The 14,191-nt window shown below is 49.3% G+C and overlaps 7 protein-coding genes across 7 annotated transcripts; 4 read left to right on the forward strand and 3 right to left on the reverse strand.

The window, feature by feature from the left end:
- Positions 1–211: 211 nt before the first annotated feature.
- N7537_008505 (uncharacterized protein) lies at positions 212–2,312 on the forward strand (the record flags this gene model as incomplete). The annotated part of the gene is made up of 4 exons (XM_056899560.1): positions 212–536; positions 651–1,136; positions 1,194–1,490; positions 1,548–2,312. The coding sequence occupies exons 1-4, from the start codon at positions 378–380 to the stop codon at positions 2,310–2,312; spliced, it is 1,707 nt and encodes a 568-aa protein (XP_056751636.1). The 5' UTR covers positions 212–377.
- Positions 2,313–2,853: 541 nt separating this feature from the next.
- On the reverse strand, positions 2,854–4,488 carry N7537_008506 (ribosomal lysine N-methyltransferase; the record flags this gene model as incomplete). The annotated part of the gene is made up of 3 exons (XM_056899561.1): positions 2,854–3,561; positions 3,617–4,221; positions 4,338–4,488. The coding sequence occupies 3 exons, from the start codon at positions 4,486–4,488 to the stop codon at positions 2,854–2,856; spliced, it is 1,464 nt and encodes a 487-aa protein (XP_056751637.1).
- A 317-nt stretch (positions 4,489–4,805) lies between these two features.
- Positions 4,806–5,986, forward strand: kae1 (O-sialoglycoprotein endopeptidase; the record flags this gene model as incomplete). Its single annotated transcript, XM_056899562.1, has 2 exons — positions 4,806–5,157; positions 5,244–5,986. 2 exons carry the CDS (start codon positions 4,806–4,808, stop codon positions 5,984–5,986), a joined length of 1,095 nt encoding a protein of 364 aa, XP_056751638.1.
- A 561-nt stretch (positions 5,987–6,547) lies between these two features.
- N7537_008508 (putative Snf1 kinase complex beta-subunit Gal83) lies at positions 6,548–8,014 on the reverse strand (the record flags this gene model as incomplete). Its single annotated transcript, XM_056899563.1, has 3 exons — positions 6,548–6,595; positions 6,648–7,224; positions 7,275–8,014. 3 exons carry the CDS (start codon positions 8,012–8,014, stop codon positions 6,548–6,550), a joined length of 1,365 nt encoding a protein of 454 aa, XP_056751639.1.
- A 331-nt stretch (positions 8,015–8,345) lies between these two features.
- N7537_008509 (uncharacterized protein) lies at positions 8,346–8,866 on the forward strand (the record flags this gene model as incomplete). Its single annotated transcript, XM_056899564.1, has 2 exons — positions 8,346–8,519; positions 8,603–8,866. 2 exons carry the CDS (start codon positions 8,346–8,348, stop codon positions 8,864–8,866), a joined length of 438 nt encoding a protein of 145 aa, XP_056751640.1.
- A 592-nt stretch (positions 8,867–9,458) lies between these two features.
- Positions 9,459–10,818, forward strand: N7537_008510 (putative aminotransferase; the record flags this gene model as incomplete). Its single annotated transcript, XM_056899565.1, has 3 exons — positions 9,459–9,491; positions 9,573–10,033; positions 10,095–10,818. 3 exons carry the CDS (start codon positions 9,459–9,461, stop codon positions 10,816–10,818), a joined length of 1,218 nt encoding a protein of 405 aa, XP_056751641.1.
- A 400-nt stretch (positions 10,819–11,218) lies between these two features.
- Positions 11,219–13,870, reverse strand: N7537_008511 (transcription factor domain-containing protein; the record flags this gene model as incomplete). The annotated part of the gene is made up of 3 exons (XM_056899566.1): positions 11,219–12,352; positions 13,317–13,746; positions 13,806–13,870. 3 exons carry the CDS (start codon positions 13,868–13,870, stop codon positions 11,219–11,221), a joined length of 1,629 nt encoding a protein of 542 aa, XP_056751642.1.
- Between the last annotated feature and the right edge of the window lie 321 nt (positions 13,871–14,191).

The raw sequence follows: 14,191 nt of genomic DNA on the forward strand, positions 1-14,191 counted from the left end.
TGCAGGACTAGTGGAACAGCAAATACAAAGAGCTAGATCAAAGTAAGACAGTAAAATAGGAGGCAGCAGAGTTGTTATTGCCAAGGGCCCGGGGAATCTGATATCGCCCAGCCCCGCACTAACCGTATCCGGACAGGCAAGCGAGCCCCTGAGGCCGTGCACTCGGCCAAAACAGGCCACCGCCGGCTGACATTACAACGTCAACCCAACCGCTAGCCGTGAATCACCCCATCTTGAGTCGTCAATATCTCCCCCCCTCCATCAAATTTCATCTCAAAAATACGTCTACGAGAAAGCGCATGAACAGACCTTTCTGCTGATTCCCATTTTACCCCGTCCCCGCCCATGGTCGTTGCCCTATTGCGCGTCCCGACGCTATGACTCGGTACGGGGGCCTGGGGAGGACGCGCCCTAAAAAGCTCACCTCCAAGGCATCCATCCCCGTTGTCCGGGAGTCAGAAATCGATGCCATCGACGATGAAATCCAGAGCTCTCTACAGCAGATCGAAACCGGCGTCGAAAAGGCCGAGGAGTCGGTGAGTCCCTAATTTTAGCTTCATCCCTACCCAATCACGTGATACTATCGCCAAAATGACACGAGATTTTCACCCCAATATAAAATGACTCGCGCTGACCTAAGATCGCCTTAGGAAATTCACCTGCAACGCGCAATTAATGCCACTGCCCGAGGCAAAGTAAATGAGGCACACATCCCTACTCCCGAAACCATTCTCAGTAATCTTCAATATGACGAACTCTATCCTCCCATCTTCTCGCAACCTGCGACATACATTCGCTTCTCCTCGACCGTCGAGGATTGCTGCGGATGCCCGTACAACATGACGGATGAGGACGATGTCTCCCTTAAGATCATGAACCAGAAGCGCGATCCATCTGCTGGTCGTTGCACGGAGGATATCTTCGAGGAGGTCATGAATTTCTTTGAGGAGACGGCACAGTTGAAGCAACCATACGCTTCCATCGATAATCCCCCGGTGTTATCCTTCGCAGAGATGCAGGACATGATGGATGCCACATTAGAAGATCCCATGAAGATGTTTGCGAAGGAGATATATGAGCACTGGAAGTCGCGCCGGATGGCTGTTCAAAATAACGCACTTGTGCCGCAGCTCAAGGTATGTTATTATCCCATGCAATTGCCCATCCAGCATCACTAACGTCCGTATTCGCAGTTCGAAACTGGTCAAGACACCGACGACAGTGATCCATTTGTCTGTTTCCGTAGACGCGAGGTTCGACAGATCCGCAAGACTCGTGGTAGAGATGCGCAGAGTGCCGAAAAGCTCCGGCGTCTTCGCAAAGAGCTGGAAGATGCTCGCGAGCTCGTTGCTTTGGTGCGCCAGCGTGAAGTTGCTCGGAGGGAAATGCTCTCCATGGAGCGACACCTCTTCAAGCAGCGTGCTGAGGTCAAGGAAATGAAGCGCAAGCTCAACATCAAGGACGATGATGAGGACCTCATCAACCAAAAGGTAAGCCTGGGTACTGTAACCGCTCGGTATATGCATATGCTAACGATTCTCCCACAGCCGAAAAAGAGAGTGCTCGATATGCCACCTCAACGTCCCAATGCTCCTCAACTGCGCATGCCCCTCAAGGCTGGGCAAGGTGCAGAGGATTTGCAACTGCTGGAGGATGTCCAAGCCGAGAAAGAGAACGAGATTCTGCGCGATATCAAGCAGAATATCACCAAACACATCAAGTGGAACGAGGGATACGTGGATCACACACGTGCACCACTGTCTCCTTCCCCAGAAAGGATATTCGATGTGGCTACCTTCCGACCTGCATTCACAGCTCAGTTGCCCACTCCTCCATCATCAGAATCATCTGGCGAGATGGATACTTCGTTAGACGTCACTAGCCCGCTCTTTTCCAGAGATAAGCTTGCATCGCACGCCATGGAGCTGCACGATGAACCACACCGAATGCCATCTTTCCGACGACGAGTTGGACGTGGTGGCCGGTTGATGATTGATCGTCGAAACATGGGAGCTCGTAAAGTCGAGATGGATCCAATCAAGGCCGACCGATTCAAGTTCGACCAGGAAGATTCCGACGAGGAGCACGAATATGATACCGACGCGTACAGCATTCAAATCATGCAGCACCGGGCTATCACCATGGCCAAGGCGCGCGAACAGGCTGCAGTGGCTGCCCAGGCTCATGCGCAGGCGCAAGCACAGGCAGCCCAAGCACAGGCTCAGCGACGACTGCTAGACCAAAATGGTCAGCACCCAGGCTCTATGGGATCGAATCTCGGACCAACTGCCGTGGCAGTGTCAGAGACCTGAAGCCACTCTTTTCCCCTTTTCCCTCTTTCACAGCATTTGGCGGGCGTTTTCCTCGTGGTTTTGTTTCCTCATCCCCTTCGTCTCTGTCTTTTTTTCCCTTCTCCTTTTACCAAACTTGTAGTTTTATTACTCCCTCATGTTTTGATGATTTCCGCGGGCCGCGAAAGGCTGGTTTGATGCCCGACTTCTCTTTTTTTCCCCTCTCGCGTTTCCGCCCACCTCTTCTCACACATCTCTTTCTCGTTTCGACGCAGGTGCTAGCCACTCGTGGCTGAGAGCGTCTGCATTTGTTAGTGTACATATTATCTTTTTCTCCCGAATTTCGGTGGTGTTGGCTGGTGTCGGGCAGCCTTTGTATGATGGATAACCGAAGTTATGATGCAAGCGACGAATGGGAGGGCAAAGAAAATGGCTCAAAAACATTCAGAAAATCTAAAACAATTTAATCACTCGCAAAAAGCACTTTTCTTTTGGTTCTGTTGGGGTTCAGTAGAACAGACTGATATCGGCCGTAGTAAATGGAAGCGAGAGCAAAAGGCTTTCACACCCTCTGTGTCTTGAACTGTCGTGAATCACCACCATCGCCATTGGCCGAACGTTTCAATGAACCGGAAGTAGCGGGCTGCAGCATGCCCAAGACCGTCTGCAAGACCTCCTTCTCGCCAATGCGAACCTGCAAGGCCATCCGTACTCGCCGAGCCGCCTCATCCACGTCACCAGTTTCAGGCAACGGAGACAGCGAAGCCCTAAATTGGAGATCAGAGGCCAGAGACGTAGCGTATTGCGCCTGTCGCTTTTGCAGCGCGCTGATCAAGATAGCGGTCGCATTGGCGTCCAAGACTGGTCTGGGAGCCTTATCCTTAGACACGCGCTGCTTAAATTCCTCTGGGGAGAGAGCCAGCGTAGCCAGAAGAACCACTAGCTCGGCTGGCAGGATGTCTTCCAAAGACGGATTGGTGTTGACGGGTCTGGGAATTACATAGCCGTCTTCGAGGATGTCGAGGCTTGAGAGGAACTCAAGTCGGGGCTGGGACTCGGGATCTGCGTTCGAAAGTCCTGCGGCTTCGCAGATTGTTTCCAATGATAGTTCAAGTACGTCGTAGACAGCGTAGTTATCGGTTACATAGCCGTATCGGCGGAGGAGGTCTGCGCGGGGGATCTCTCCGTAATCGTTGAAGATTTCCTCGCCTTGTTGAATTGGCTTGATTGCCTTCATGACTAGGGCACCTTCTTCCTGATAGAGACGAGCCTGAAGAAAGCGGGTTAAAATTAAGGTTGAAGAAAAATATCATGTCCAAACTCACGTTGTTTCGGTCCGCATCAGCGTTGAGCAGATCTGCGAGCGGGACCATACCCTTAGGCAGCAGCTCCTCCTCTTCGTCATCAGTCATGTAGCTCTCATCATTAGCCTCTCCCTCATCGTCATCGTCCTCGGACTTTTCGATATCAAATGCATAGGCCATGATGAGGGACCCCATGACATGGCCAACTTGAATGAGGGCAGCGTCACCGGCATCGCCATCCCAAGACGCAAGACCGGGAGGAGGCGGGAAGAGATCGGGCCTCTTTGCCAAAATAGGAGCGATGGAATCCCTGATAGACTCCTCGGCGTTTGACCGACCAATCTTCTCAATAATGGTGCTAGCCTGCAGCTCCTGGAGCTCAGCCGGCGACCAAAACATCAGGGTGTCAAAACGAGAAGGCAAAACTTTGAAATACGGAGCCCATCTCGACTTTTCTCCTTGTAGATATTCATACACCATGACCAGCATCAGGGAGAGCCACGGACCCATCTGCTCTTCTAGGTTCTCCCCGAGCAGGGTCCTCAGCTCCGAGTTCTGCACGGTGAGAACCATGGCGCGGGGGATCGAGAATAGTTCTTCACCTTCCGGGATATTGCTTTGTGCCACTGTAGCCCAGGGAATATATTAGAGACTGATTATAACATTTATGAAACCTTCACTTTTGGGAAGCCTCCGAAGACGCTTTTGTGTGGTTGGGGGAATAGTTTTTTTGGACACTTACCGACACCACGTCCAGCTCCAGTTGCCCGAAGATCTGCAAGTCTGAGCTTGGGGTTGAGCTGCACACCCGGGCTGGCTTGCAGCCATGACATGAAGTTGTCAGACTGTTGTTGAAAGCCCTCGGCGTCGGGGAAGTGGGTTGTCGAAGACATGACGGGAGAGAGATTCCCTTGGAAGGGAAAGTAGGATTAGGGGGAGGGTGTAGAACGAAGCCACAAATGAAGTGGATACCAGTAGGGAAGAAGAAAATAATGGAGAAGAGGGGAAAGAAGAAGAGAGTCGGGAGAGTATGCAAACTAAAGTCGAGGAGGGTAGCTCGGGTTTAGTTCGGGCCAACCGACGGGTGCCGCTTTTAGTTCCGATAACGATAACGAAAATCATAGTCTCCCGGGGTCTCATACATGGCGTATGATTTTATTGGATTTCATTCGATATACTCTCTCATTGATACCTTGAAATACCGCCCATCATGATCGCAATTGGCATGGAAGGCTCTGCCAACAAATTGGGCATTGGCATCATGCTGCATCCCAAGGATGGTAGCCCCCCGCAGGTCCTCGCCAATATCAGACACACCTATGTCTCCCCACCAGGCGAGGGCTTCCTGCCTAAGGATACAGCGCGCCATCACAGATCATGGGTTGTGAAGCTGGTCAAACAAGCTCTCAAAGAAGCCAAGGTCTCTGTCGAAGATGTGGACTGCATTTGCTTCACTAAGGGACCCGGAATGGGTGCCCCGCTACAGAGTGTGGTGATCGCCGCGCGGATGTTGAGTTTGCTTTGGGGCAAAGAGTTGGTTGGAGTGAATCACTGTGTTGGACGTATGTATTAATACACACCAGCCACCGACAGTGCTTCCTATTTGGAGCTAGAACTCGAACAAACCACTAACAATGTGAATCTCTAGACATCGAAATGGGCCGCCTCATCACAGGCGCAACAAACCCAGTCGTCCTATATGTATCTGGCGGTAACACACAAGTGATCGCATACAGCTCGCAACGCTATCGCATCTTCGGCGAGACCCTCGACATGGCAGTAGGAAACTGTCTAGATCGGTTCGCGCGCACACTACACATCTCCAACGACCCGGCACCAGGATATAACATTGAACAACTAGCGAAGCAAGGAAAGCAGCTAGTCGATCTACCCTACGTCGTGAAGGGCATGGACTGTTCATTCTCCGGGATCCTGGCTGCGATTGATGGCCTGGCTAAGCAGTGGGGGCTAGGCGGGGAGGAAAAGGCACGAGAAGATGAGCAGAAAACCCTTGATTCTACAACTTCCGCGGATGATTCACTGGAAAGCAAGCCTACACGTGCAGATCTATGCTTCTCCCTCCAGGAAACTGTCTTCTCAATGCTTGTTGAGATTACCGAGCGCGCAATGGCGCATGTTGGATCGAAGCAGGTTCTTATTGTTGGTGGTGTTGGCTCGAATGAGCGTTTACAGGAGATGATGGGTATCATGGCACGGGATCGCGGTGGAAGTGTCTATGCGACGGATGAGCGGTTCTGCATCGATAACGGCATTATGATTGCACAGGCTGGTATGCTCGCATACGGGACCGGGTTCCGGACCCCTTTGAGTGAGAGTACTTGTACACAGCGGTTCCGTACAGATGAAGTGTTTGTAAAGTGGCGGGATTGATATGAATCAATGTCTTGTCTGAACCAAAAGTATATCTATCATGTGTTATGAATTGAGCGAGTCAGATCTGATATCTTTTTGAATTCGGTTAGATAAATTTGGAAAAAGTTATTCAACATTCACCACTTATCTCAAGTGGGTTTTCCAGACATTTGTAATATTCCTGCATAAGTTCAAGCACCTGTACAGCTGTATGATTTGCCCATGGTCAACTCCCAAATTCTTTCCTAACACCCAACACGAAAGTAACGCCAGAGAAGATATGCAATATATGGTGATCTCACTGAGATGCATTGCTCAACGCACATTCATGTGTGTTGGCTGTCGTCAATGACTGGGTGATCTAGTAGTGGGATCTAGTTGCCGTTATGGACGAGGAACCCGAGAACACCTGGACAGATAGAACGCAGACTGGCAAGGGCCGATGAGTCGAACAAGTCAGGAAATTTCTTGTAAATCTGTTTGTCTCTGCAAATCGGATAGACCACAGCATGGCCGAGGCAGTATTCGGTAAAAAATGTATGCATGCAACTGAAAACGGCCTATATGTTTGGACATAGCTCATTCTGTGATATCGCCAGTCGGTTTGTACAAAATAGTCGTTACATACTGCAGAACGAGGTTAGTTAATTCACGAAAAGTGTATAGAGCAGTGACTTACTTTTCTTCTATACCTGGTTGTCACGCTTGTAGCCAGGACACCGTTTTTGATACTGCTCGTGGCAAGGTGATTCAGGACAGTGTGGTTCGGGTAGTTCAAAACACTGCTATCGTCTTTCATGGGAGTCGTGCCATTGAGAATTGACTTACCCAAGAAGAGAGGTAGACTGGGAGGGGTAGCCGTATCTCCAATGACATTGGCAGCCTGGACATAGGCCGGACTATCTTCTTCCTTATCTAGATCGGCGAGGAATTGAGGAATGGCATCACCGAAATCACCGGGTGGCACCTCTTCCTCGATTTCTTCCTTTTCTAGAGGGTGGTCCTCGCTATCCCCTGGTTCCTGTTTAGAGGAATCCGGTACGGTGTGTGGAGGAGGGGCTCCCGGCTGAATGGTGGAGTCCTTGTCATGAGCATCATCTGCGCTGATTTCAATGTAGTTGACCAGATGATTAGTAAAGTCGACGGCTGTGGGAAGGTTATCCGCAGCGCGCATTGTTCCATCGACAATGAATTTCAAGTGGTGTGTGCCAGGTCGAAGGTTCAGAGTAGTGGACATAACGGACGGATTTTTTTCACTATCGAGGGTTAGTAGAGTTTCGGATATCCCAATCATGCAATAACCAACCTTCTCTGCAGGCGGAACTTCTTCTCCCAGTTAACAAAAGTACCAGTAACATAGACCTTCTGAGCAGGCGCTGTCCATTCGATAACGACCGGGACGGCCTTGCCCGCGCCGCTGATGGTGTATGGCTGGAGCTCATCAAGAAACTCCTCTTCTTCAATAGTCGTATGACCTGAAGCTAGAGTACTCATATCCATCTGTTCATCCAAGAGTCGATCCGCGGGGAGCGACTGGATATGCGAGTCTTCAGGGCCGGCGACGGGCGATCCAGGAGTGGTGTTGGCATCACCAATTGGCAATGGCAAGCGTGGGGGATGTTGTAGGTGTGCCGATGCGCTATAGTACGAGTTGAGGGGCGGGGCCGATGGTGCCACAGGATCGCGCCCCGGGACATGGCGCGAGACCGGGACCTGGACCGGGTTGGAGTGGTCGCGAGATGGGATGTCCTTGATCGGGGAGGGCTCGACTCGACGTGCATCTTGTGGCGGAGCCTTCTCTATGTTCTTTGGTGAAGATTCGGGGACATTTCGGGATTGTAGGCGCTCTTGCACGGACCCTTGGTATGCTGCCGAGTGCCCAGCGGCTGTCTCCTTTGTGGCCGAAGGATCGGCCGCGGTGGCCTTCGGAACCGCGATTGTGTTGAGGGAGGATCGACGGGAGACTTTTCGATCGCTTGTAGAGCTGTGGTGGGCATGGGTGTGGTGCGCGTCGCCCACCGGGCCTTTGGAAGGGTTGTTGCCCATCGAAGGCGGGGAAAGGCGTGATGACTTTGGGCCGAACTTTTTGCTGGGAGTTGGGAAAAGAGGAGGGTCGAACTAAGTCACAGTGGCAGGCTGGAGAAAGACACTTCCGATACCAGCTAAAAGTCAGGATTGACAGGATTGGCAGTGGGCAGTAATCAAACTCGATTGACGTACTCACATTGTCTAGGTACACGCCGATGACGCCGGAAGCCCAATACGGTAGCATAGGGCTTAGGGCTTTGCAGTTGGCCGGCGCGTGTTACTGGATATCATAACAGAGTCGAGATGCATAGATTGATTTGCTACATACCTACATACCTACATAATAACCATGGGCTGGGTATCGATTCTAAAATACCCTTTGTCGCTCATTCTTGGCTTGACAATTCAATTACTGTCCTACTTATTGTCAACACTTCTCTTCCTCGCATCGCCAGTGATCTACATTGGACATGTCGTCTTGTACCTGACACTGCTTCCATTGCGTATCTTCATTAAGTTAGAGGTATGTTGTGAGACAGTCATCTCTGCTATTCCACGCCTCCATACCGTAGCTCTTTGGTGGTAGCATTTACTGAGCTCTAACAGGCATTCATCTATTTCATGACCGGGGCAGTGCTCGTCGGGGTTACTATAGGAATGATCCTAAATTTCACCGGCAGCACCGTATCACAGTTCCTACAAATTGAAGAGTCAGATGAGCCACAGCGGCCTCGTGTGAAACGGGAGCTTCTGTATTCTGAATGCCAGCATCCATCATTCGACTATCTAGAAGCGCAGACGGAGGATCACAAGTTATTGCCCTACTCGACGATCCTGGAGGAGGAAGAGAACAGTCATGAGTCAGGTTAATGTGCAGATATTTATTGAGCCTAGTGTATGATATTATAATAAGATGCAAATGAGCCTCCGTGGCGGGCCAGAAACAAACCTGTCGTTAGACTGCCAAGAATCAAACTAGGCAATGGAGGCGATCTGTCCAATCTTTGCACGACATTATATTCCACTTGAGGCAAAAACAAGTTTATTTGGCTGCTTATGCGGCCTTGTCATGTCTTTTTGATGGTCTTTCTGGTAGTCTTTCGTTTCGGTAGTCTTTTTAAGATGCCTTTTTTTCCTGAACCTTTTCTTCCCTTTCTGGAGAATTGTAGATAGACAGCGGAAAAAGGCGGAACAGGCTTGAAATGTGCAGACCAATTTTCTGTATATTACCAGAGATGTCTACCAATATGTACCAACTTTGCGGTCCGGTGGATCAGGGCCCCAATATTGCCTAATTGGGCCACATATGCGATCCAGCCAATCACATCATCCACATCTAGACTCCAACAATACAAGGTGCGATGTATATAATATCCTTAAAATCCGTTATCTGAGTGTCACAATTCTTCATCCTCTTTCATTTTTCAAACTCTCCACTTCGTCATATCAATCCCATCCCAAAATGGTCCGAGTCAACGCGTTCGCCGTGGAGCAAGTAAGCAACCCTCAAACCCCATCCCAACCCAACCCCCAAACCAATCATCTACCTAGTTACACAGGAACTAACATCTAGAAGTGGATGGACCTCTACGAAACCAGTGCGAAGCACAACCTCGCGGAAACATGCTGCGCATCCATCTCACTCAACGACCTACTAGCCCTGTCCCCGAAAAAGGACCTGGTGGACTACGCGCAGAAGCAGGTGTACGGCGCGATCCCGGGATCCGAGGCACTGAGAACCAACATTGCGAACTTGTATTCGCAATCTGGAACTCCTGAGACCCGGCCTGTCTCTGCTGATCGAGTCCTCGTCACAAACGGTGCCATCCAGGCTAATTTCTTGGCGCTTTATACTCATGTCGGGCCGGAGGATCATGTTATTTGTCAGTATCCAACCTATCAGCAATTATACTCTGTTCCTGAGTCTTTCGGGGCAGAGATTAGTCTGTGGCGGTCGGATGAGGCGAATGGGTGGAGTATGGATTTGGAGGAGTTGAAGTCTTTGATTAGGCCGAACACGAAGATGATTATTTTGAAGTATGTGTGGATCGTGGTGGTTTATTTACTGGATTGGATGTGTACTGATTGAAGTCTGTAGCAACCCCCAGAATCCCACTGGTGCGATTCTTCGTCGTGAGGAGTTGCAGGGGATTGTTGACATCGCGCGCGAGCATGGTATCCTGATTCATTCTGATGAGGTTTATCGACCACTGTTCCATTCTCTTGACTCAGATCAAGACATTCCTCCGTCGATTCTTGAATTTGGATATGAGAATGTCATTGCAACGGGTTCCATGTCCAAAGCTTTCAGCTTGGCCGGTATCCGATTGGGGTGGATTGCTTCGCCGAATCCTGAGATTATCGAAGCTTGTGCCTCTGCTCGTCATTACACTCTGATCTCGGTTGGCCAAATCGATGATAGTGTGGCAGCTCACGCATTGTCCAGTCCGTGCGTGGAAAACCTGTTGCAGCGCAATCTTAGCCTGTCTCGGCAGAATCTTGATGTCCTTGAGGCATTCATCGAAGAGTACAACTGGGCTATGAAGTGGACAAAGCCGAAAGCCGGAACGACTGCATTCATCAAGTTTGTTGACAGGAAAGGCAGGGCAATTGACGATGTCGTGTTCTGCCAGCGACTCCAGGAAATGACCGGTGTTATGCTGGTCCCTGGAAGCCAGTGCTTCGGAGGTGGTGTGGACTTCCGCGGATATGTGAGGTTAGGCTATGTCCAGGACAGCCATGTGATAGTTGATGGATTGAACACTCTGAGACAGTTCATGCGTGATGAGTATGAGAAGCTGCCGCTGGCTTTGGGTGTGTAGATAATAATCAGGCGTTTGCTTTACTTATCATTTCCTTCCTCGCTTTCTCCAGTACATACGACCATAGGGTATGTAGAATAGGGCTTCCTGTCCGCTTAGAACTTAACAATACTTAAGCCACACGCACCAACAGTATTAATGCCATGTTCCGCTAAAGAAACGAGATAAAGCAGGGTAAACGAGTGGGAATTTCTGATCACCGCACTCAATCCATTCGTAATTCAATTGATTTGCTGTTATCAAATCCCCTGGACATCCTTTTCGACCGCTGCTGGAGAGTTAATAGTCAAAGGTAGACTAAATGGGAAATGTAATAATTCATGGGTATTTTGCAGGTTGCAGCGCTTCCCTAAACATCTAGGGGAAACATAGTACGCTCAGAGGGCTTGCTGAGGGCTTCTTAGAATAGAACCAGTTCTAATCCAAGATTCGCGAAATACATATCCCAGGACAAGGTTGTCTCGGATGCCCAAAATGTACTCAGAAGCTCTCGTGCTCTTGTAAAATTTCCCATCCCAAGACTTTGCATGTCGCCCATCCGGTTGTAGATAAATTCACGTTCCTTGGTATCGTCGGTTTCACAGCCAACACTGAATATGGGCCAAAGGATCAAGATATTCGCCGAAGAGAACGGTGGGATGTCTTCTATTGCGGCTATGACTTTCCTGATATCCTCTTTCACCGACTCGTGGTTTCTTGGGAGTGATTGGACTCGGCGATGGAGGTGTAGTAGAGCGGAGTGTACAAAGGCAAGATGCGTACTCTGCAGCTCAAGGGAATCCCCACCAGAAACACTGCACTCAACAAGGGAAAAAATCTCAATCTCAAGCTTTCGGGATTCTTCTAAGACGCCTTGTTGCATTGCAGGCCCAGTGTTACATTGGCGTTGCACCAATTGAGATAGCCGTGCAAGCAGCGGAGCCAACTGCAAGGAGTATCCACATATATCGTCGACATGCGGGGTCAACAGATCAAAAGACCTATCCAGTAGCCCTGTATCAGAGCTCATTACACCACTAGTGCTCAATCCCGATAATCCGGCGAGAACATCCATTGTTGTAAACCATTTGACCAAACATTGAATGTAAGGATCAGCAATTCGCGGTGTTCCTTGAGTATCCAAAAAGGCACCCAAAAGACGCATTACCCCACCAAGATGAGTACGCCATGTCTGCATATTCCCATTGCACACATCATTAGTGCACAGAGCCATGGCTGTTGTCACAGTCTCAGCTGTCAGTGTTGCATTCGTTTCTCTGAGAGCTGATCGCAGACTAGAAATTGACAAGTTCGTGAACCTCAAGCAGGATACCTTTGACTTTGGTCCTGTGTCTTGGACAAGTCGGCTGTGGTGACTGCAGGCAGATGCGAGGAGGGCATAGAGAAGATGGGGTGTCTCTAGGGAACTTGCAATGATTCTTTGCAGGAAGAGTGGAGCTGCGGGGAACAGCCGCGGGGCGGTTTCGGTGTTGAAGATGTGCATGAAAAATTGAGATTCTTTTGATGATAGAAATGGTGATAAGTTTAGAATAGGCTGGTGAGCAATAGGGTTTAGGCTTTGGCTGACGCTCTCATTGTGGCGATTCCCTTCACCTGGCCATATGTGGGTAACTACATTCTGGTTGATGATATTGATGTCGTATTTGCATTCTTTGGGAAACCGCGTGCAGCGCGAACAGATAGGTTTCTTCAGGTCACACTAGACATTTTATTAGCGACGTTCAGTTGGCTAGCAAGAAATTTTTTACTTTGACTTTTTTGCGTCGGCATTCTGTGCAGCCATCTCGCCTTCTCTGGGGGACGGGGCTATCTTTACCAATCCGATGGCTTGGCATAGCCAACCGAATTGATGGTAAATGTAGGTAAGACGGAGAAGAGAAGTAGAGAAGATCGGAAGGGGAAGATAGTAATTCCCACAATTTCCCGAGCTAAGTACCCGATCCAGTCATATTGCAGCACGAACAATGGAATTGTTTAAATATTCTTAAATATTCCTAAATATTCTTTCCTTTATAAAAGTACAATAGTCATTCACATGGCCTCAAGTCCTTCTGGTAGTCCTTTTAGTACTCTCTGGATTAGGAAAAGGCTGATATTATTGAAAATTATTCTGGCCATAGACCGCTTATCTTAGCCACAATGGCTAAAATTGCGGTACGTTGATACTATTGATTTTCTTTCAAGTTCTTATTTCGTGAAAGTACACAGGAATATATTAGAAGCTTAACCGACACAGCCATGTCATCACCCCATGCCAGATAACTATTTCCGATCCTGGACAATAGAGTAGAATACAATTAAATCAATTCAATTTATTCCGCTCACAATATTTCAATTGTAATCGACTTAAAAGGTCTCAGGGGTCTCTAGTGAATCTAGCAGAACCTGCAATGTAATGTAAACCGATCGAATCCAAAGCCCCCTCGTAGACGGCTACCACACTTAATACAAGCTATACCCTTCTATTTTGATTTGGAATATTCTTGATCTGATCCAACCTTACCATCTACCTGCATTTCGTATGGGTGGCTCTGGTCGTATGGGGGAGGGTCGTCCATGGTCCTTGTAGTTGTACGGCACATTGACGGCTGGTGAGTCGACTGGGTTTGTGCCTGTGGTGAAGGATCGTATGGTGGAGGGTCATCCATGGTCTTTGTAGTTGTACGGCACATTGACGGCTGGTGGGTCGATTTGGATTGTGCTTGTGGCTTAGACTGGTTCACATTGCTGTCGTGGTTTGAGCGAGACCCATGTAGAGGGTAAGATGAGTGGATATGAGGGTCGCTTTTTTGGCTACTATCCTTATAGCCCATTCGGCGCTTGTTATCAAGATAGAACTGTTGCTGGGAAGCATGTCGAAGCCTTTGGGAAGCGGGTTGGAGACTTTCCCTCTGCTTCTGCTTCTGCTCCTCCTGTTCAGCATAGGCCCTAGTGGAAGATATATGAGTATGAGTGATAACCATGGGTGTGAGACTTGAAGAACGCACTTGGATGCAGCTTTGATGAGACTATAGCCATCACCTGAAGAACGGCCACTGTTGATAAAACCCATGTCTTAAAAGGAGAAGGAGTTTAGAAGCTTGGTGGATTGTTGAAAATGTGACGATCTCAAGACCAGGAAACCGAGGGGTATTTATTGTCACCGGAAGCTTGTGTCGTTCGAAAACCAGGCCCCACACGGGCATCTTGAATGACTCCGCCACGATATGGATCATCGCCAAGATTATACAACCCGTGTAAATACCCGTGGGGGCCAACCCTACATATGCAGCGCCCAACAACATAATCGCCTCGCAAGCTCGCCTGTATTGACAGACTGCTGTCGCCTTCGAACTACATATCAGAGAACAGACCATGCACCCGCGGCTTAATC

This window comes from Penicillium hordei, assembly GCF_028827395.1.
Source record: "Penicillium hordei strain IBT 12815 chromosome Unknown utg000004l_segment0_segment0, whole genome shotgun sequence".
Lineage (NCBI taxonomy): Eukaryota > Fungi > Ascomycota > Eurotiomycetes > Eurotiales > Aspergillaceae > Penicillium > Penicillium hordei.